The following is a 19,693-nucleotide window of genomic DNA, read 5'->3' on the forward strand; positions in this document are numbered from 1 at the left end:
TCATGCATAGCATAGAGCAGAAAAGCCAGAAGCAAAGTTAGGCGCACGAGGTTTACTTTACCACAGTATAAATATGGATATAATGAGATCATAGTATTCCCAACTCATGGCGTTAAATTAAGGACGTGGAGACTTCCATACTAGAGAGATTAGAGAAGATTTGAGGTATATCGTGCTCAAGGGAAGGTCCTAAAGCATCGCGTCTATACTACTGTTTCTTCTATCGTAACATAAAAGCTGATGAAATGGATATTGAATTTTAGAAATTCGTCCCAGTCTGGTTGAGTTATAATGCGGCCCTAAGAAAGCAGCTCCACCAATCAATCGTACAATTTCCAAGAAGAACCCATTGCATCAGACGTAGAGGGCAAGATAACACGAACGCTAGTTAGGTATATGTCGTTTCTTGAAAATCATATCCAAGGGTGGACAATTAATGGTAAAAGTATCCTTAGCACCTTCGTCAAACGTCTCCTGACTTCCTCCAGGGGCGAACTCGAGATCAAACTCGCTCGCAATGCGCTGCAAAGTGAGACGCAGTTGTGCCATTGCCAATTGTTTGCCGACGCAACCATGATGACCTTGATATAGTTAGCATTGCCTGGTACAAATGTAAAAAAAGTTTGCTTTTCCCTACCTAAGCTAAACGGAAAGAATGCGCGCTCATCTTTGTGCATTTCCTTGCCCTCATCTATCCATCGCTCCGGCAAAAACTCCAGGGCTCGATCGAAATTGCGCTCATCGCGTTGAACCACATGTTGTGGGCTGATCACGACGATGTTTCCTGGGATGAAAACTTCGTCGATGGTTAGACCTTCCGGTGGGGTAACTCTCGACATTCCACCAGGAACAGGCGGTTTGAGGCGAAGGGTTTCGTTGATAACGGCATCGACGTAAGGAATGGGAGGTGCATCGCCTCCATTCAAGTTCGCTTCGTCTACCTCTTTTTGGAGTCTTTGGTATTTGCTGGGATTCGATGTAAGGAAGTATAAAGCATTGGCCAATGTTGCCCCCGTTGTATCACTGGAAGGATTAGTTTTGAAACAACATTGCGAGGAAACAAATTACATACCTTCCAGCAATAATAGCTAGCTTCCCATCGTCATATAATGCTGCATCAGTTGGTGGAGCCGCTGGGTCACGATCATCCATTCCCTTAATTAGCCAAGAAATGATGTCAATCGGGGTTTCCTTCGTGTTTGAATGCCATTCCTATACCAGTTAGCAAATCTAGACGCTCTAGCTGTCCAGTTTCCGTATTCGTACCGCTCTTCTTTCATTTATCTGCGAAGCTGAGTAATCCGCGAACAAATCAATTGGTGTCTTTAAGCCGGGAATGCAGCCCAGAAGATTCATGATCCAAGGTATGGGAGTAATCAGGGCAGCCATGTCAAGTTGACTATGCATGGCGGCAATGGCAGTGTGTTCGACAGAATCATCTAGTTGCTTGTAATCTTTGCTGAGCGCAACCAACCCCATAATGTCAAATGTGTAAAACAAGGACCATTGAGTGATGTTGATGCTTTTGCCCTCATGCTCACTGAGTCTTTTCATAAACAGATTCGTTTTACCCTGGAACCGAGGTATATAATCCGCGACAGCTTAAATATTCAGAATATTAGTATTCAGCAAGTCTGGGGCCAGTGGGCCAGCTTTACCTTTCATTCCTAGTCCTTTTTCCCAGAGCTTACGACGCTTGCGATGGATATCATGGTCACGAACACTGATGAGGCTGATAACATCTGGATTACCACTGATGATGCTATACCACGCACTTTTTGCACATTGGGATTGCGGCCCATGTAGCGCAAGTCCAGCGGAAGCTCTGTTAATTGATATATGACGAGGACCTTAGAGCGATGAGCGATTATCGATAGAAGATCGATACAAGGTGATACATACCGACCCGGACAAAGTCACCATATTGGCGATGCAATTTTTCCAACTCTTGGTGATACTTCATACCAGACTTTTTAACGTCGGACATGACTGTAAAACGGCTTATCTTTGCCCCGAGAGGACCAGGGAATCGTCGCACGCGATGGAAGAACAAGCGATAAGTAACCATGCTAATACCCAATCCTGCTAGAAACGAAGTGCCCGCGAAAGACGCTTGAAGGATTGCGATATGAATAGCCACATTGAAGGCCTTCACCATTGCGGTGACGAGACATATCCAGACTAATGCATATAGACCCAAGAGATAGTGAGTTAATAAGTCGATCTCAAAAGGAATAATACTGAGTTGGAACAAGGCTCCCAAGGAAGAGAAACTGAATGCGATGTGCGCTGGGTCTGAAACCCAGCTTGATAGGGTAAACGCCATTTCCAGTTGACTGGAACTCGAAAACACCGTCTGTATAGACTGAAATCCTTGATGAGCCTCCCCAGTGCAAATATTATAAGAGTCTTCAGCTAGGTGGTTTGAGCCACGTCCCCCTCGTGCTTAGGGGCTTCAGACAGCTTGGCGTGCAAGGATATGGCCGGATAATAGATGTTGCAATATGTATAGTACTTTGTCCTCCGATGCGTTGCCGATGCAAAGTGGGGGCCAGATGCATCTAAGTCGAGAACTTGGAACAGGAATGTTTCTTGTTGTCCTCATTGGACACATGAGCTCAAGCAGCCTGGCATGGGAATTTTCCTGGCCAATCATATCGATGTGTTGCTACTGTGCGACCCTACATTCTGCATTCTGCCGGTGCTGACTTGCGTGTTGCAGATGGATTTCCTCAATGGGAGGTTTCCGACGCCACAGATGGCCCCCAAACGAAGTGGACGCACTATGTCATTGTCGTCACAAATCGCCAGGAGTTGATTGGCCCATATTTCTGCCATACAGTAGAGGAAATGCGGTTGTTCATTATTTGTCGATTCATGAAATATCGCCAGAACATGTGAAAAGATCAACACTCATGTTCATATCATCTTACATATTGACACTGAAATATCCACAGGTTGAATCAAAGCCAAAGCCGGTGTTGATGGAGCATTTGAGTCTCATCATAAACTTCTCCAGACTTGAACAAGCCTTGATGGGCGGGCATTGCAGCCTTTGTCAGAGTACGGGGTAGAACGGCTCGGATAAAACTTCCTCCCCTTGTTGACTACATCCCTATTAGACACGGAGAATGACTATTCTACCATCGAACCTAAAGAGTGAAGAGATTCTCGACTGCTTCAGTGAAAATGAATAAACAAGAGCAAACATTATATGCAGGATATTTGTGACAACATAGCTCAGTTGAAATGGGACAGGCTGAGATTACGGCTACAGCTCCAATGATGCTGACATCGGAGCGGACGGCGCGTTGAGGATCGCTTAGCTATTGAGTTGCAAAAAAGGCCCGATGTCATGGTTACCTATGAGCACTGCTGCTTCTTTGAACTAATGAGTTTTTATGGTCATGATTAATGGAAAAGAAAGATGTTTCAAATCTCCTCTTATGTATTATATTGCTCCAATACACACACCCCTTCCACTTTAAATTCCCTATGTGCTCATTTATCTCGTTCTCATCCATGTCTTACCTATTTCTGTCTAAGGAGGAAGAGCGTGGGAGCAAGAGCGGGGGCAGGAAGGTATTCAAACTTTAATAAAGTCAATACCCCTGGCTAGCCAACATCCAATCTTGAACCCGACGATAGCACCACTTTCATCACGACGGAAAACCATCGTCCAATCACCTGGGGCTGGGGCATCCAAGCCTCGGGGGCAGCGAAGCACCCAAACATCATCCCCAAGATATTTCATGGCAGTTGCAGTCCCCTGGCCAAGATATCCATCAAATGATCCATAAAGCATTCCTGCTTCGCCCACACAATGGAATACAGACTTGACTTCCTCACACTTATAATCACCCTGGATAGAGTTGTCTTTGAAGCTAGAATCACACGGAACAATTCGTCGAGCGACGAGCTTTCTGTTCTCCGAAATGCGATGCATGTACAAAACTTTTCCGTCAATGCTTGCATTTATGCTGGTATTCTCACCATGGGTGGCGTCAGTCAGTTTGATGGTATCGGGATCACTTTCGTAGGCGATCGCTAGCTCTCCTGTGTTCGATCCTTTGGTCACTGTGATGGACAACTGAGTTTCCTGGTCAAGGAAGCTGCCAAACCAAGAGGGGTCTGGTTCCACGGGGGCATAAACAGGTTTGGGCTTATTCAAAAAAGCTCGCATGATATCTTCGACAGCGGCGGATGCCTCTCCATCGTGATTGAACATAACTACAACAGATAGACGCTCGTGCAAAGCATGGCGTCGGTGAATTCGGTAGCCACGCAGCGCACCACCATGGCCCAAGGTAACAACGCCGCCAATGTTGATACGACTCATTCCATAGTGATAATCGGCAGGAGTGCCATCAGAAAAAGTGGTACCTTGTGTGACTTTATGGTACCAACTTCCCGAGTCAGCGAACAGGCTATCCAGATGCTTCTCCCACGCAATCATATCAATGAGTGACGCAGTTAATCCAGCATCACCAGACCATTCCATCCGGTTCACGGCTGGCACAAATCCAGTGTCTTCAGTCCCCTCGTAGCCGACACACGGCGGTGGAAGTTTAGAATTATCGGGGCAGAGGAATGCAGTCTTCATCCCAGCTGGACCAAGGATCCGTTCCGCAAGCAGCTTCCCAAGAGTCTCACCAGTAACATGCTCAATGACTCGGGCGACGAGGTAAAAGTTGACGTTGCAATAAGAATACTCAGTGCCGGGCTTAAAATGGAATGATCTAGTACGATCCACCATTGGCGGACAATCCCTCTCTACCAGAAACTCGTCCTCTGGCTTGGTGCCCCAAAGGGCTGTCATGGCCCAGTAATCACGTAGACCGGACTGCATATCGCACAAATTCTGAAGAGTCAACCCGGTATCTTGTATCAACTCGGGACGAACCAATTCCCGAAACGTCTCTGTGAACTGGGCTTGAATGTTTCCCTTGGCAAGCATTGCAGGAGTCGGGTTGCGCTGGAGGTCAATCAGCAGAGCGCAAACAAACTGCTTCGTGATTGAACAGATTGGCATCCGAATTTGAGGCGTCAGAGGGATGCGCTGGTCAACGTCGGCATAACCCCAGACGCGCTGCCCGATCACTTCGCCATCCTTAAGGACTGCAGCTACACCGCCTGGTCCACGATACCGGAGCGGGATAGTATCGAGGATTTGTTGAACTGTCTGCTTGTCGGCCATCTTTGCAATTGAATAATGTGGAGGGATGAAGCTTTAGCTTATCGCTTACTCCGCTTTTTATCGCAAGTGCGGGCACCAGATTAGGTTACGGTGGTTCCACCACGCCTCAGCATTTTATTCGTTATTTACTTTTGTCAATCGAGAGATGAAGAATATTAAGAACTATTAGTCATGTTTTACTTAAATGAATCAAACCTTGGCTAAAAGTCGGGATATGTGGCAAAGGGGTGTCTTCATGATCCCAGCTCCCCAAGCATTTAGGCTAAATACCAATCACCCGGGACGTTGCATAGAGGCCGGGCTCCATGGGGTATGCTATTGACGTTAGAACATTGGACTAGTCATTTTATTTAAGGGGCTACAGCCCGATGGATACTTTCAAATGGTAAGGTGTGTCTGATACTTTCGGTCATGATTCAGGTGCATAACTGACAACAAGGAAGTCCTTGGCTCCTTAGAGTTCTCCTCTGTCTATATGAAGCCTGATCACATCTACATATCATTAAACCATTTGTTATAGCTTTTTGATCGAGGAGCTGAAGCGTCTACTGTTTACATCAATTTTGCTCAAAGTCCAGTCAAGCATCGACTTGTTACTTGGAATTCTGACGTATCTGGCATGGAGTACCGATGCTTTCCTTGGTAAAGCATAACTTATCTCTCGTCTCATGATGCTCGTCATTTCACTAGTCTATGATCCACGATAATTTAAACCATCCTCGCTAGGCGTGCAAGTCATGATTGCCATGACTCAGGGGTGGGAAGAAGATGCTCGGAGCCCCGAAAATGAAAAATCATATCTTATTGGGAAGGCAGCGTGTAGTACTAGCATGGTTTGCTTTGGGCTCTAAGTGCGCATGAACTTCCCCACTCGCTGCCAGGGTCAGATTATTCAGGGGTGACTACAGCATTTCATCACACCTTGGGCGCCCAGGTGCTATACGATGAACACCACAGATGGAAGAGGCTTCATGCAATCTTTGAAGCAAATGTCGGCTGTGAGCTGAGTGCATCACAAATCCCTGTCTTTTGGTTTCAATTTGGCAAAACTGTACGCGCTGAGCCATGATGTGCAGAAAATTTCAAATAGCTTCTAAACACATCTCCCAGGCCCGTCGGCTTACCCCACATCTGGGCATGCAGCCACTCTCCTCCACCTCCCGAGGGCCCCGCGATTGTCGAGTCAAAATCACGCGGGATGAGACGCTTGGAAGAAGCAAGTTGATTAAAGCCAAGAACCACAGAGTAGCCATTCTACTTAGCTATTCGATAGAGGCCATCCAAGGTTAATGTAAGATCCAGTTTCTGCACCATAAACCTTGGGCCCCTGCCCAGGTGGAAGAAGCCCATTGAGAACAAGCGACGGTCAGCACTAAACCGGAAGGGCAATTGCAGGATGTCCCTGCTGATCACCTATGATGATCTGAAGCAGGAACAGGAACTGCAAGGTTCATCTCTTGGATTCGGCTTGAATTTCAGGATTTCAGGATTCCCCTATCGAGTACCTAGTCCGGTAGATTCAAGGTTCGAGCTGAATACTGAAACCCCAAAGACGGGGTCTCATTTGGCCTCGGCTGTTTTAGGCGACAAGGGTCCGGTCCGGGGGGAAGTCTAATTGATTTTCCCCATCCCAACGTTCCATGGCTCTTCAATTTGATGAGTCCTCTTCGTTTAGTGATATTTGGTGGCTAGAATTTGATGTGGTTAATTTCTTTCCTTTTCTTTTTTCTATCGTGGTTCTTATGTATAAAATCTAAGCCGTGGTCGGCAAAATAACCATATAGATCGCGATCCCGGGCTTCGGTAAAACATTCCGGGATTCGCGAATGACAAGCCCCTGCAATTCCGCCTGATTAACGGGGTAAAAGCAAGTTGCGAACAAACGTTGCCTGCAACGTGTATGGTCGTTCCACCTGGACACCGTTGACTCCGTCACCACGTGCCTTCCCCGCCTCCCCAGATTTTCGCTCCCCCTCTTCGTTCTTTGCGCACCGGCACTCCCGCTTTTATTTCCTCCATAGGGCCCGGCATCCACCTGTTGAGCTTCGGCATCTGTACCCGGAGGATTAGGTCTCCACTGTCTGGGCCGATTGCAATGTCTCTCGAGTCCTGACGTGCCCTGGCTCTTCCATTGTTTCGAATCCCTAAGGCGTATTGGGGACCTGGGATCTCGTTTGACCAGCTTGATGTCGCTGAAAGCCTAGACACAGAGAAGCATGTCGACAACCTCCCTCCAATCGTTTGCCGATCTCTATTCTCCATTTTCGTCCCGATCGCAACCCGCTCGAATGTCTCAGTCACAAACCCCCGGGCTGGATACGCTCGCGGAAGGGTCACAGTATGCGCTAGAGCAGCTGCAGCTTGCGCGACAAGCTGGCCCGCCGGCCAATCCATCAATCGATCCGGATCGCAACCATCTCGATGCCGACCCTACGCAATCGCCTCCGTCCTACCGCGAACAAAACGGCTCTCAGTCTGGTGGGAAGGTTCCTGTGCAGCAGCGAGATGTGCTAGCTGAAGCTCGGTCGGCAATTCGCAAAAATTCATCTGCGACGCCGGTGCGGCGGCGAATAAGTCGCGCTTGCGACCAATGCAACCAGCTGCGCACCAAATGCGACGGACAGCAACCCTGTTCACATTGCATCGGTACTTTCTTACCCTTTCTAGACATACGGGTCTGGTTGCCAATTAATAATGATCTCTAGAATTTGGACTAAGTTGCGAATATGCACGAGAACGCAAGAAACGTGGGAAAGCCTCGAAAAAAGACCTAGCCGTGGCCGCAGCGAACGGTGAAAAAATCATCCCAGATAGCACAACCGGACAAGATCACTCGCCCCCTTCACAGTCACCCCACGATCACAATGGTTCTTATAACCCGGCGTTTCATGTCCCGGTCGCTCGCACACTGCCGGAGTCAGCGCAACCGCATTTGCGCAATTCTAGCATCGCAGGCATGGATAGGATACAGCAGAACCAACACGCTCAGCCGGTACATTCAGAACCTTTAGGGACAAATATCGACGGCATGTCCTTAAATTATGGGAATGTGACCGACTCAAATCGCCCTCCCATGTCTGTGTCAGATCTTCGCTCATTGCAGATGATGCAGCACTCTAATGGGAACCCACGGTCACCATCTGCAATGCTACACCAAGGATTTGGACCAGGCTACAACGATGGTTCATATCCGGTGATGAACAATCATGAAGCCAATTCGTCGATCAACCAATTTCGCATGGGCGCCTCTGCGGAAAACCCGTCCGCTTCATTCTTGGGGTTCACTCCGCCAGCACAATCTCCAAGCTGGCTTCCTCTCCCGTCACCATCTCCCGCAAACTTTCCGTCGTTTAATATCGCTCCGTTTTCAGGCTCACTAAGATACCCCGTTCTGCAGCCCGTTCTTCCCCATATCGCCTCCATAATCCCCCAATCTCTAGCATGCGACCTTCTGGATGTGTACTTTACAAGCTCATCGTCGTCGCATCTTTCGCCATTGTCGCCGTACGTTGTTGGCTTTGTTTTCCGCAAGCAGTCTTTCCTCCATCCAACAAAACCAAGGGTTTGTAGCCCAGGTCTTCTGGCCAGCATGCTCTGGGTGGCAGCACAAACAAGCGAGGCTGCCTTTTTGACTTCTCCTCCGTCAGCGCGAGGACGTGTCTGTCAAAAGTTGCTCGAATTGTCAGTTGGCTTGCTTCGGCCGCTGATCCATGGGCCTGCCACGGGAGAAGCATCTCCAAATTATGCAGCGAATATGGTCATAAACGGTGTGGCTCTCGGAGGATTTGGCGTCTCTATGGACCAGCTTGGTGCCCAGAGCAGCGCAACGTGCGCCGTGGATGATGTTGCTACTTATGTGCATCTGGCCACCGTGGTCTCGGCTAGCGAGTACAAAGCGGCCAGCATGCGCTGGTGGACTGCTGCTTGGTCTCTTGCGCGGGAGCTCAAACTTGGTCGAGAATTGCCACCAAACGCCGCCTCCCGTCAGGACGGAGACTTGGAGGGGGAGTCAGAACTGGACATGAATGGTAACAAAAGGCAGTCTGCGTCGCTTCTCAATTCTTTGGGTCATGGCCCTGGAAGCTCCGCGGTGAATCTTACGGAAGAAGAGCGCGAGGAGCGACGGCGCATTTGGTGGTTGCTATATGTCATGGATCGACATTTGTCGCTTTGCTATAATCGCCCTCTGACTTTGCTGGACAAGGAGTGTGAAGGCTTGTTGCAACCCATGAATGATGATCTCTGGCAGGCGGGTGATTTCTCGGCTGCCAGCTACCGACGAGCGGGTCCGGCCTTTGAGTGCACTAGTCATAGCATGTTTGGTTACTTTCTTCCCTTAATGAGCATTCTTGGTGAGATTGTGGATTTGCATCATGCTCGAAACCACCCTCGGTTTGGGCTTCACTTCCGCAACAGTGGGGAATGGGAAAGCCAAGCTTTAGAGATCACTCGACAATTGGATGTGTATGCTCAGAGCCTCAAAGAGTTTGAGGCTCGGTATACTAGCACAATCGCTATGGGAGCCGGGGACAATGACATTGCCATGGAAGGAGGGCATCCAAATCATGTTAGTCCATCTGGTCGCTCCAGCAGCACTGTTGGGTCATTCAACGAGTCTGTTGTTCACACGAAAATGGTTGTTGCCTATGGAACCCACATTATGCATGTCCTTCACATCTTAGTGGCAGACAAGTGGGATCCCATCAACCTCCTTGATGACAATGACCTTTGGATCTCCTCTGACTCGTTTATCTCCACCATGGGCCATGCTGTTAGTGCCGCCGAGGCAGCCTCTGATATCTTAGAGTATGACCCAGACTTGAGCTTTATGCCATTTTTCTTTGGCATATATCTTTTGCAGGGCAGCTTCCTCCTTCTCCTGACCGCAGATAAGTTGGCCGGAGACGCTAGTCCCAGTGTTGTCAAAGCCTGTGAGACCATCGTGCGCGCACACGAGGCATGCGTTGTAACTTTGAATACAGAGTATCAGGTTCGTCCGCCTCGATTTATTGAATCCCCTCTGAGACTTCTGTGCTGACTTTTACCTCCAGAGAACCTTTCGCAAAGTAATGCGCTCAGCTCTTGCCCAGGTCCGCGGCCGTGTTCCCGAGGACTCTGGTGAACAACAACAACGGAGACGCGAAGTGTTGGCGCTATACCGTTGGAGTGGAGACGGCAGTGGTCTTGCTCTTTGAACCCGTGTTGGGAATCAACTAATCAACTTGTTGACTTTGGTCATCTTTTCATTCACTGGTTCCAGTCTCTTTGTTTTGAATCTAATTAATTGGTCACATGCACTATTTGCAGCTGGATTTACTGGAGATGGAGTATAGGACTGGGAAAAGGAACGAGGCCAGTTCTTGTCATCTGGTTTGTGTACATTATTGTTATTCGTGAAGCGTTGGACATACCCCGGGCGTACCGGAACGCAGCCTCTCCATTTTGGACCTGGCAGATATGAAATACCCCAGTTGTTTTGATAAGAATCAATGTCGATTTATTATTTTGTGATAAGATGAAATCTTCTAGTTTGATGATCTAAGACCTAGGGTCATCCCCACATACTATTGTTCTGTCATTGTCAAGCCCCACTTAAGCTCCCGCGATCCAGATCTCCCAAACAAAATCCCGAGTTTCCCATCTCCAACCCACACCACCATGAAGGCTATTTACGGTATTCCCGTCGTTGGGGCTCTCGTCTACCGAGCCTGGTCGAGAAAATCATTGACTCCACTTGGCCTTGTCGTCGCGGGCTTGTCGGCCAGTGCTCACGCTTTGCACCCATGGTACACACCGTTTGCATTACTCGCGGTGTTTTATTTCGGGGGCACCAAGGCGACTAAGGTATGCTACAAAGGAAGACAGAAACATGTACCAGTCTCGAGTTTGAAAGCTGACAAGATATACCTTCTCCTCGCCAGGTTAAACACGACATCAAAGCTCGCCTGACGCTCTCCGCGACCGGTACCGATGGCGGCGAAGGCGCACGAAACCATATTCAAGTGCTGGCCAACTCGGTCGTCGCTACTGTCCTCAGTATCGCACATGCATACGTTCTCTCGAAGAATCCCTCTACCGATTCCTGTTTTTCTCTTGGAAACAATGCAGCAGATATTTTGATGGTCGGGGTTGTCGCGTGCGTGACCCCCACTGAATTGCGTTTAGTATCCCCAGCTAACACAGAAACAGAAACTACGCTGCGGTCGCTGCTGACACCTTCTCTTCTGAGCTGGGCATCCTCTCCAAATCCAAACCTCGTCTGATAACCTCGCTCACCTTGCGTGAAGTGCCGCCAGGCACCAACGGCGGCGTGACCGCCACCGGATTGGGGGCCGGTCTCTTGGGTTCTTTCACCGTCGCCCTGACATCCGCCATCTCCCTACCTTTCTGTTCCGAACGGTCGCTACAAGATCGTGCACTGTGGGTCGTTGCGATGTCCTGCTGGGGTCTACTGGGAAGTGTGCTGGACAGCGTGCTCGGCGGACTGCTACAGGCCAGCGTGGTGGACAAGCGAAGTGGCAAGGTTGTAGAAGGGGATGGCGGTAGAAAGGTCCTGGTTCACCCTGGTTCGATGCAAGCGGGCGGCCTTTCGGTGGTTCCGTCTGGAGAGTCGACTGGCAGCTCCCAGCTGAAGGAAATGGAAAGCGTCGCGAACACGGCTTCCTTACGAGGAACACGTGTGACGGGTACGTCTGTGGGTACGCAGTCTGGCCAGGAAGATAGTCATGAGAGCCGACGTGTGGAGAGTGGACATGATTGGCTGGATAACAATGGCGTGAACGTCCTTATGGCTCTACTAATGAGCATGGGCGCCATGGGCATTGCACATTGGATTTGGCAGGTTGATCTGCAGGAGCTGCTTGTTTAACCTGATATTTGGAAGCTTATACCTTGGAGATCTACTGCATGGATGTATAGTTTGCGGTGGAATTGTGGAATACTGTGTATCTTGGGCCGAGGTGGTTCTCATGCACGACAGGATACTGAATCGGAGTTTTACCTAATCCGCCAAGAACGGCGGAGGACATGCGCAGTCTCTCGTCTTTTTCTAGAATCGCAGTCGCGGCTCCACGATGGCCTTTGATGTTCCCACGTGGGGTCCATCCACTCTCTGATAGGGAGGCTTGGTCCCAGCGCCCCCGAACATGCCAAGACCCACCCAAGGCGGGACGAAGTATAAAAACCGAGGATATATAGCATCGCCAAGGCCCCGCCAAGGTCGCCAATGTTGCTTTTTAACCATCGCCTATGGGAAATGCTCGCCCTTCAGCTTGGCTGCAATCTTATTGCGTGATTTCCTTACGCCTACCAAGAGGCGGCCAACGCCGAGAAACAGCCACCACGGTCTGACTTCGACTAGATGCCTGCCAAGTCGAACTGGAAACGAGAACTGCAGCTCGTACTGCGAGTCGCAAGCCCACGTGTGTCTGATATCGATGGAATGGGTGATTGGGGGCGACCTTTTGATCATGAGAGGTCGTTTATTTTGAGCATGAGTTCTTGGTGGCAAGCGATGGGGCGTAACGTCGTATTTGATCGATTCATTCTATCTCTGTACATATAAGACCTCTGGACGCACCCTGCTTCTTTTCATTCGTACCAGTCAACCGTTGAAAATTCAATCCGGCCCTTGTTGCCCTCTCAAGCCAAGATGTATCTTCATCAATATGACTATATCTTCGCCATCGGCACGCTGTTTGCCATGTTGGATGCCTACAATAACGGCGCTAGTAAGCACCCATGATGGTCCTATCGCTCCCCAGACAATACTAACCCCTGCAAGACGATGTGGCCAACTCGTGGGCAACCAGTGTCTCCTCGAGATCCATCTCCTACCGACAGGCAATGGTCCTCGGTACCATCTTCGAGTTCCTAGGTGCGGTCACTGTCGGATCCCGAACCGCAGATACGATCAAGAACGGTATCATCCCCATCGCAGCCTTCCAGAACAACGCCGGTGTCCAGATGATGGCTTTCACCTGTGCCCTGGCCGCCGCCTCTTCTTGGGTCATGTGGTGTACCCGCCACTCCGCTCACGTCTCCTCAACCTACTCCCTGATCTCGGCTGTGGCTGGTGTCGGTGTCGCAACTGTCGGCGCCTCCCAGGTCCAATGGGGATGGAACGACGGCAAGGGTCTTGGAGCTATCTTCGCCGGTCTGGGAATGGCCCCTGTTATCTCGGGCTGCTTCGGTGCTATCATCTTCATGCTGATCAAGGTCATTGTGCACATGCGTCGCAACCCGGTCCCATGGGCTGTCTACAGTGCACCCCTCTGGTTCCTTGTCGCTGCCACCATCTGTACTCTCTCCATTGTCTACAAGGGCTCTCCTAACCTTGGCCTGAGCAAGAAGCCTATCTCTTACATTCTCGCCGTGACTCTTGGTACTGGCAGTGCTGTCTGTCTCCTTTCGGCCTTGTTCTTCGTTCCCTATGTGCACGCCAAGGTTATCAAGAAGGATCACTCTGTCAAGTGGTGGATGGTTATCATGGGTCCTCTCCTCCTGAATCGTCCTACTCCCACCGATGCCGAGGAGGCCAAGGTTCCCAACTACGCCGTTGTCCAGGACGAGTACGATGACGACTCCACTCACGAAGTCGGTTCCATTGATAAGGATGCTCAGACCTCTACCGTTCCCGCTGAGGACCGTGAGAAGAACATCGTTGACGCTGAGGCTCACCAGCCCAGCTACAAGGAGGTCATGGCTGCCTCCGAGGCTCGCCACCGTAACAAGCTCCTGCAGAGCCGTGGTCCTCTCGGCTGGGCTATGCGTTTCCTCCGTGATAACCCCATGGGACCTGGTGAGCTCTACGAGCTGCGCAACATTTGGATCCTCCTCAAGCGCATTCCTCCCACCATCGTCTGCGGTCTTCTTTACGGTGCTCACTATGATATCCACACTGCCCAGAGCGGTATTGCTGGTACCCCCGAGGGCGAGCGTATGAAGCGTGTCTACGCTGCTGCTGAGAAGTACCCTAACGAGGTCGAGCACACCTACTCCTTCGTTCAGGTTCTTACTGCTTGCACTGCCTCCTTCGCTCACGGCGCTAACGATATCGGTAACTCCGTTGGTCCTTGGGCTGCTATCTACTCTGCCTGGTCCACTGGTGATCCCGCCGCTTCCAAGTCTGTCGTTCCTGTCTGGCAGCTTGCTGTTCTGGCTCTGTGTATCTCCACTGGTCTGGTTACCTACGGTTACAACATCATGAAGGGTAAGCACCTCTCCTTCCCCCTTGGCCTTGATCTATACTAACTTTTTCTTCAGTCATGGGTAACAAAATCACCTACCACTCCCCCAGCCGTGGTTCTTCCATGGAGTTGGGAGCTGCTATTACTGTCCTTGTCTTCTCCCAGTACTCCCTCCCCGTCTCGACCTCGATGTGCATCACTGGCGCTACTGTCGGTGTTGGTCTGTGCAATGGTTCCCTCAAGGCTGTCAACTTCCAGCGTGTTGGTCTCTTGCTGCTTGCTTGGATCATGACTATTCCTATTGCTGGTACCCTCGGTGGTTGCCTGATGGGTCTGTTCCTCAACGCCCCTCACTTCTCTGGTTGAGCGGGTGAAAACTCATTATGGGCAACCAGACCCTTGGCTATGCCCAAAGCTGTAATCATAATTATATAGAGTCAAGATTGGGTTGTGGTAGTATGAATTTCCATATGTTATATTTATCATTTTGCATCTTAAGTAAGTTAGAGAGTGTGTAGCACTAGGAGTCGATCACCTCGAAGGAGGGAAAAGATATCTGCTGCTCGGCTTACGAGAACAAGGATCAAGGTAGACCAATACGAGAACCCCCCAAAAGAAACTATCAGTCCAAATACTAGCTAGACATGCCAGCCAAAAACTTAAAATACGACTTGACGCTGACTTATCACTTCCTAGATTACTGAAGAAACCAAGGATACATCTGAAGGATTGGACCTGATGAAGTAGAGTGAGACTGTCAGCCCAACCCCTTGTGAGAGGACGCGACCAAAGACTATCAAGGTGGTATCGAGCCGGAATATTACATTGGAATATCAGCTGGACAGGGGGTGGAGTACACACAAGGTCTCAGAAGGGGTAAAGAATGAAGACATATAGAAGGTATTTCTAGTCACGAGAAAGCGTCATATTCATTTACCTCAACACGTCCGGAGGAAACATTTGCTCCAGAGACGTGACTCATGTTTTGGTATGACCCGCTGCTGTGGTGGCATTTTCCGGTATGTCTAAATCTCCTCTTTCTTCACACTGCCCGTATTTTCATCGCCTAGTTTGTCTTTGATTGGAGTTCTCGGTTTCTGTCAAGTCAAATATCTAGATGCGTCATGGCATATCATAGAGAACGACTTCCACTTTCAAGGGCTAAATATCGACAACATCGGTTTCCAAGGTTATTGCCTTCAGGGACGAGATCTCCCACATTGAAATAGATCAAATGTAGCAATCAAAGGTTCAACTGCATTCAAGGTCTTCAAGGCTGCGTACTCCAGCTTTAAGAAAGTCTTATCTCACTGAGACGTCTGTGCGTTGCGTAGTCTGCTGGGCCGGTGTACCGACGGGAATAGCGGCTACACCCCGGCACGGTGGAGATTGCATGAATGAAGCCAATTTGCCTGAGATGAATTGCTTGAATCACAATGCAATATCAATCCGCGAACAAGAGTGTAGATCTAGGAACACTTACAAGATTGCAGGATCAATGCCACGGCTCCATAATTTCTAGTCCAACTCTTATCTTCCACTCTGATAGCTTAATCTCGATAGGCTCACGATATCAAGTACTTTGGCTCTCTCACCAGAGGAGTATATCACTCTGGAATTTCAGAGGCTATTGCTATTTGTACATATCAATGTTCCATTGGTAACAAATGACTCCGAAGATGGTTAAATCCGAAATAAACAGGAAGGGTTGGGCGAAGGCAATCCTAATGCACAATTACCCGCGCCAGGTTTGAAAACATCCTCCATCTTCTTGTATAAAATTCCCTGGCGTTCACCTAAGGGGATGCGTATCAAGGCTGTGGGGTGGAAAACATAACTTTGTCTATCGAGTTTGTTTGACAAACTATCCTCAAAGGATGCTTGGTCACCGAAGTTTGGAACTCAGATCCTGCCTCCAGATTCGAAAAAGGTTATCCTGCGTCTGCCAGACCCTGACGCCAATCTCAGTGCGCGTTCAATATGAAGTCGCCGCTATTATTCTCATACGAAAAGCCCCCGCTTTTCCACCCTCAATCATAATCCCTGAGGTATACGGATGGGAGGATGCTCATTCCCAGTGATTATTTGAGTATTTTTCTCGATGAACCTCCACAAATGCTTAAATCGATCCGATATAGTGCTCGTCCTACTGTTGTTGGTGTTTGGAGTAGGTACTCCAGTAGGTACTCCAAACACCTCCATAGATCTATTCAACGATGTCATTGAGAGGAACGTTACTTAACCTCGAGACTTGCCCTTCTCAAACCTATTCTATCCCCAAACCCATTTTCAGACAGACATCTCCGCCGCTTCTCTCAATGGGGCAAGTTCGTGGCTTTCGATTGCCTGGTATGCTGTCCAATATTCCAGTTGATGGAGAGCTCATGTTTGATTCCAGTCCCTCGAAATTGCAGAATGTGTGTTGGAGAAGAAGAAGGGGCAACGTTGGAGACGCTGCAGGTAACTATCCGTTCACAACCATTATTCAGCAGACTGCACAGAAATTCATCTTTCAACAAATATGCCCCTGGTTTAGATGACTTCTGACCGGGCAAAGGCACTCAGTACATGGTTTATAATTTAAGAAGTTTTTCTAAAAAAAAAAAAAAAAAAAAAAAAAAAAAGAGAACATTCTGCCCATCAAAGCTCTAACTCGGGGATGTTACAGAAATGGAGATGTTCAAGACCCCCAAAATACCAAGCTTTCATTGGGGCCGCATATGTTGGCCTTAGGCATTGAGCTCTGCAATTTGACCTCAGCATTTACCAGGATAATTACTACATGTACGCGGAAAGAACAAGTAGAAACTCTAAAAAAAGGGGATGGCTAAGGTCACTCCCACTTTTCCTGGGGACATCCCTTATATACTTATGAACAGGGTCTTCTTCATTATTTTCAGTTTACAGTTTAAAAAAAAATAAGGAAATGAACAGATATTGGATCAAATGAATCCTCGACGATATCGTGGGGTTTTGCAATGTATCTCGAAATTGGAGGGTCACCAGCGTATAGAATAACTTGAGAAATAGTAGTCAAAAGAGAAAGCTTAGCCAATTTTAGAGATGCCAAATAGAAGAACCTTGGAACCGCTCTTGAATAATATAAACCTAAACCAGGTTGAAAGTGCACATTCGAGGAAACAATATATCCCGGTCTTGGGGAGTTAGCCGGAACTTAGAGTTAGGATTAACCCGCAACCTATCACGTAAATCGGCCAATTCAGCCAGAGGAAGGGATGAAGGGAGCCGGGGATCCTCGAGGGACTCGTGCCCCGTATCCATGTTCTCGAAATATGAGTATACTCCCCAGTCCGCATTCGTGCCAAACTTCCTTCGGATGTTCGCTGGCAGTGGACCAAGCAGGCTTTCTCCCTCCGTAAGGCCGAGTACGTAACACTCGCCAACTATATGGAACATACTGCCTTCATTGCTTTTCATATAGTCGGCTGCTGGCCGTAGGACGACCGGGGAGTGGCAGCCTAAAAGGATGCAGATGAAATCCCCTTCTCGCGCCAAACGGGGAACGATGCCAATATAGCCATCAGTGTCAAACATCAGCTGTCTGCCTCCGATCATTGCACGCGATATTTTGAAGAATGCGTCCGAGGGACCTATAGCTCGTGGCTGGTGAGACTTAGCATTGTCATTGGCCTGGGTTAACCGAGACACAATGCCCATTGCTTCTTGAAGAGTTGGTTCTTCCCCTCGCCAGGGCTCTGCGTTCTCCGCTAGCGCATTGGCGAGGAAAGTCCGGGTGTATGCCTCAAGCATGCTCACGCCCGTTATGTAGGTACCATCAAGTTTGTCAACGCGAGAAAGCAGCTGACAAAGTGCATCCTCGACTATCTTGACATCTCGACCCCTCATGGTGGGTATAGCCTGGAGATGACGGATTTCTAGTGCTTTGATTCCCGAGGTTGTTAAAACGCGACTGTCCGAGGAAAACGAGGCAATTGGTGCAAACTGCGACGACGCATAGCCACGCCAGTAGTTGCGCCCAAAGATGACTTCCTTTTTGGACCAGTCTGGGATCCAGCTTGGGCCGAAGGGTGACGAAAGGGTTTCATCAGCACCGGGTTCGCTTTGGGTGAGGAGATTGAGAGAATCAAAGCGCGTCACCCATCGCTGCAAAATGTCTCGGAAAATAATCACAACTTCTTTTGTGTAGTCCGGCGCACCGACAACAGCCTTATCGGCTTCTGAAAGAAATTCTAGAACGGCGTAAACTCGATCGCGCGGATCGGCGCAGCCAGACTGACCAAAGACTGTCCGTATAAAGCCGAGATCAACAGTTGGCGGTTGTCCGATTAGGCCACGGAGCGAGATCAATCGATCATATAGCTTTTCTTCGTATGCCGACCAAGGCCGCCGCTTCATATAGAGACAGAGTAAGGCACGCCGAAAGAGCGGCCAAGCAACGCGGTAATAGCCACATTGGATGACACTACGCGGCTCTGACGTAAGAATCTCCTGTCTGATCCAAAGTCTTTCAAACCATTTCCTGCTAAGCAAATGGAAAATTGCCTTCGTATCTTCTGGACGGAGGGGAATATCAGCGTCCATATCGCGGAAACTAGGATCGATGCAGTTTGCTGACGGTTCGACAATCCAGTGAGAGTAGTTAGCCTCAATCTGAACGCCGATCCAGCTCATTGTGTTGAGTGCGCGTGTGCTATCGTCTTTCTCTGGGCCTAACCAGGCAACGATGCGTGTGGAGTGCCGGTAGATTTTGCCCATGAGAGCTACCTGTTGGCCCTTTTCAATGCTGTTGGACTGGTCAATGCAGAGGACGTCTACCCACATAACTCGGGGCTTATGGGGATACCGGAGATATGCCAGCGCGGTGACGAGGTTTTCGCGAATAAAGATATTTGAGAATTTGTCGTGACCAACGTAGATTGGGCGCAGACTCTGTGACCGCTCCCATTTGTAAGAAACGGTTTCATATTTAGGGGCGGATTTCAGGGTGACATGATCTAGGTCGATGACTATGTCGTCGCTGAATCGTCCTGGGTGGATAGTAGCAACTCGAATGTGATCGCTCGATGACAGACTTTCGTATCGGTATGGCTCCATGGTATCAAGAGTGAGGGTTATTCGGCATGGGGGAGCTCAGTATATGGCTGACGCTTCACTTTTGATATTTAGAGAAGCTGCAAATGGAGTTCGGATAGCCCTAAAAGTCAATCGTGATGTTAGTGCGGCGATCGAGAAATCCACCGTTACCCCGCGCCGACAGGATAACTCACTCATAAATTAATGAACTTTGGCCAGGGGGCCGGCTGAATTGTTGATTCTTATCTGCATA

The 19,693-nt window shown here is 49.2% G+C and overlaps 6 protein-coding genes across 6 annotated transcripts; 3 read left to right on the plus strand and 3 right to left on the minus strand.

The window, feature by feature from the left end:
• Positions 1-384: 384 nt before the first annotated feature.
• On the minus strand, positions 385-2,158 carry N7484_009685 (uncharacterized protein; the record flags this gene model as incomplete). The annotated part of the gene is made up of 5 exons (XM_057120072.1): positions 385-581; positions 638-1,023; positions 1,073-1,212; positions 1,267-1,601; positions 1,903-2,158. The coding sequence occupies 5 exons, from the start codon at positions 2,156-2,158 to the stop codon at positions 385-387; spliced, it is 1,314 nt and encodes a 437-aa protein (XP_056969627.1).
• A 1,428-nt stretch (positions 2,159-3,586) lies between these two features.
• N7484_009686 (beta-lactamase/transpeptidase-like protein) lies at positions 3,587-5,197 on the minus strand (the record flags this gene model as incomplete). Its single annotated transcript, XM_057120073.1, has 1 exon — positions 3,587-5,197. One exon carries the CDS (start codon positions 5,195-5,197, stop codon positions 3,587-3,589), a length of 1,611 nt encoding a protein of 536 aa, XP_056969628.1.
• A 2,216-nt stretch (positions 5,198-7,413) lies between these two features.
• On the plus strand, positions 7,414-10,392 carry xlnR (putative C6 transcription factor; the record flags this gene model as incomplete). The annotated part of the gene is made up of 3 exons (XM_057120074.1): positions 7,414-7,843; positions 7,903-10,187; positions 10,249-10,392. The coding sequence occupies 3 exons, from the start codon at positions 7,414-7,416 to the stop codon at positions 10,390-10,392; spliced, it is 2,859 nt and encodes a 952-aa protein (XP_056969629.1).
• Positions 10,393-10,855: 463 nt separating this feature from the next.
• N7484_009688 (DUF92 domain-containing protein) lies at positions 10,856-12,065 on the plus strand (the record flags this gene model as incomplete). Its single annotated transcript, XM_057120075.1, has 3 exons — positions 10,856-11,041; positions 11,119-11,333; positions 11,387-12,065. The coding sequence occupies 3 exons, from the start codon at positions 10,856-10,858 to the stop codon at positions 12,063-12,065; spliced, it is 1,080 nt and encodes a 359-aa protein (XP_056969630.1).
• Positions 12,066-12,848: 783 nt separating this feature from the next.
• N7484_009689 (inorganic phosphate transporter) lies at positions 12,849-14,751 on the plus strand (the record flags this gene model as incomplete). The annotated part of the gene is made up of 3 exons (XM_057120076.1): positions 12,849-12,927; positions 12,981-14,408; positions 14,462-14,751. 3 exons carry the CDS (start codon positions 12,849-12,851, stop codon positions 14,749-14,751), a joined length of 1,797 nt encoding a protein of 598 aa, XP_056969631.1.
• A 2,742-nt stretch (positions 14,752-17,493) lies between these two features.
• N7484_009690 (HET domain-containing protein) lies at positions 17,494-19,461 on the minus strand (the record flags this gene model as incomplete). The annotated part of the gene is made up of 1 exon (XM_057120077.1): positions 17,494-19,461. The coding sequence occupies one exon, from the start codon at positions 19,459-19,461 to the stop codon at positions 17,494-17,496; it is 1,968 nt and encodes a 655-aa protein (XP_056969632.1).
• Between the last annotated feature and the right edge of the window lie 232 nt (positions 19,462-19,693).

The sequence above is a fragment of the Penicillium longicatenatum genome (genome assembly GCF_028827895.1).
Source record: "Penicillium longicatenatum strain IBT 33135 chromosome Unknown contig_6_segment0_segment0, whole genome shotgun sequence".
In the NCBI taxonomy this organism is placed as follows: Eukaryota; Fungi; Ascomycota; class Eurotiomycetes; order Eurotiales; family Aspergillaceae; genus Penicillium; species Penicillium longicatenatum.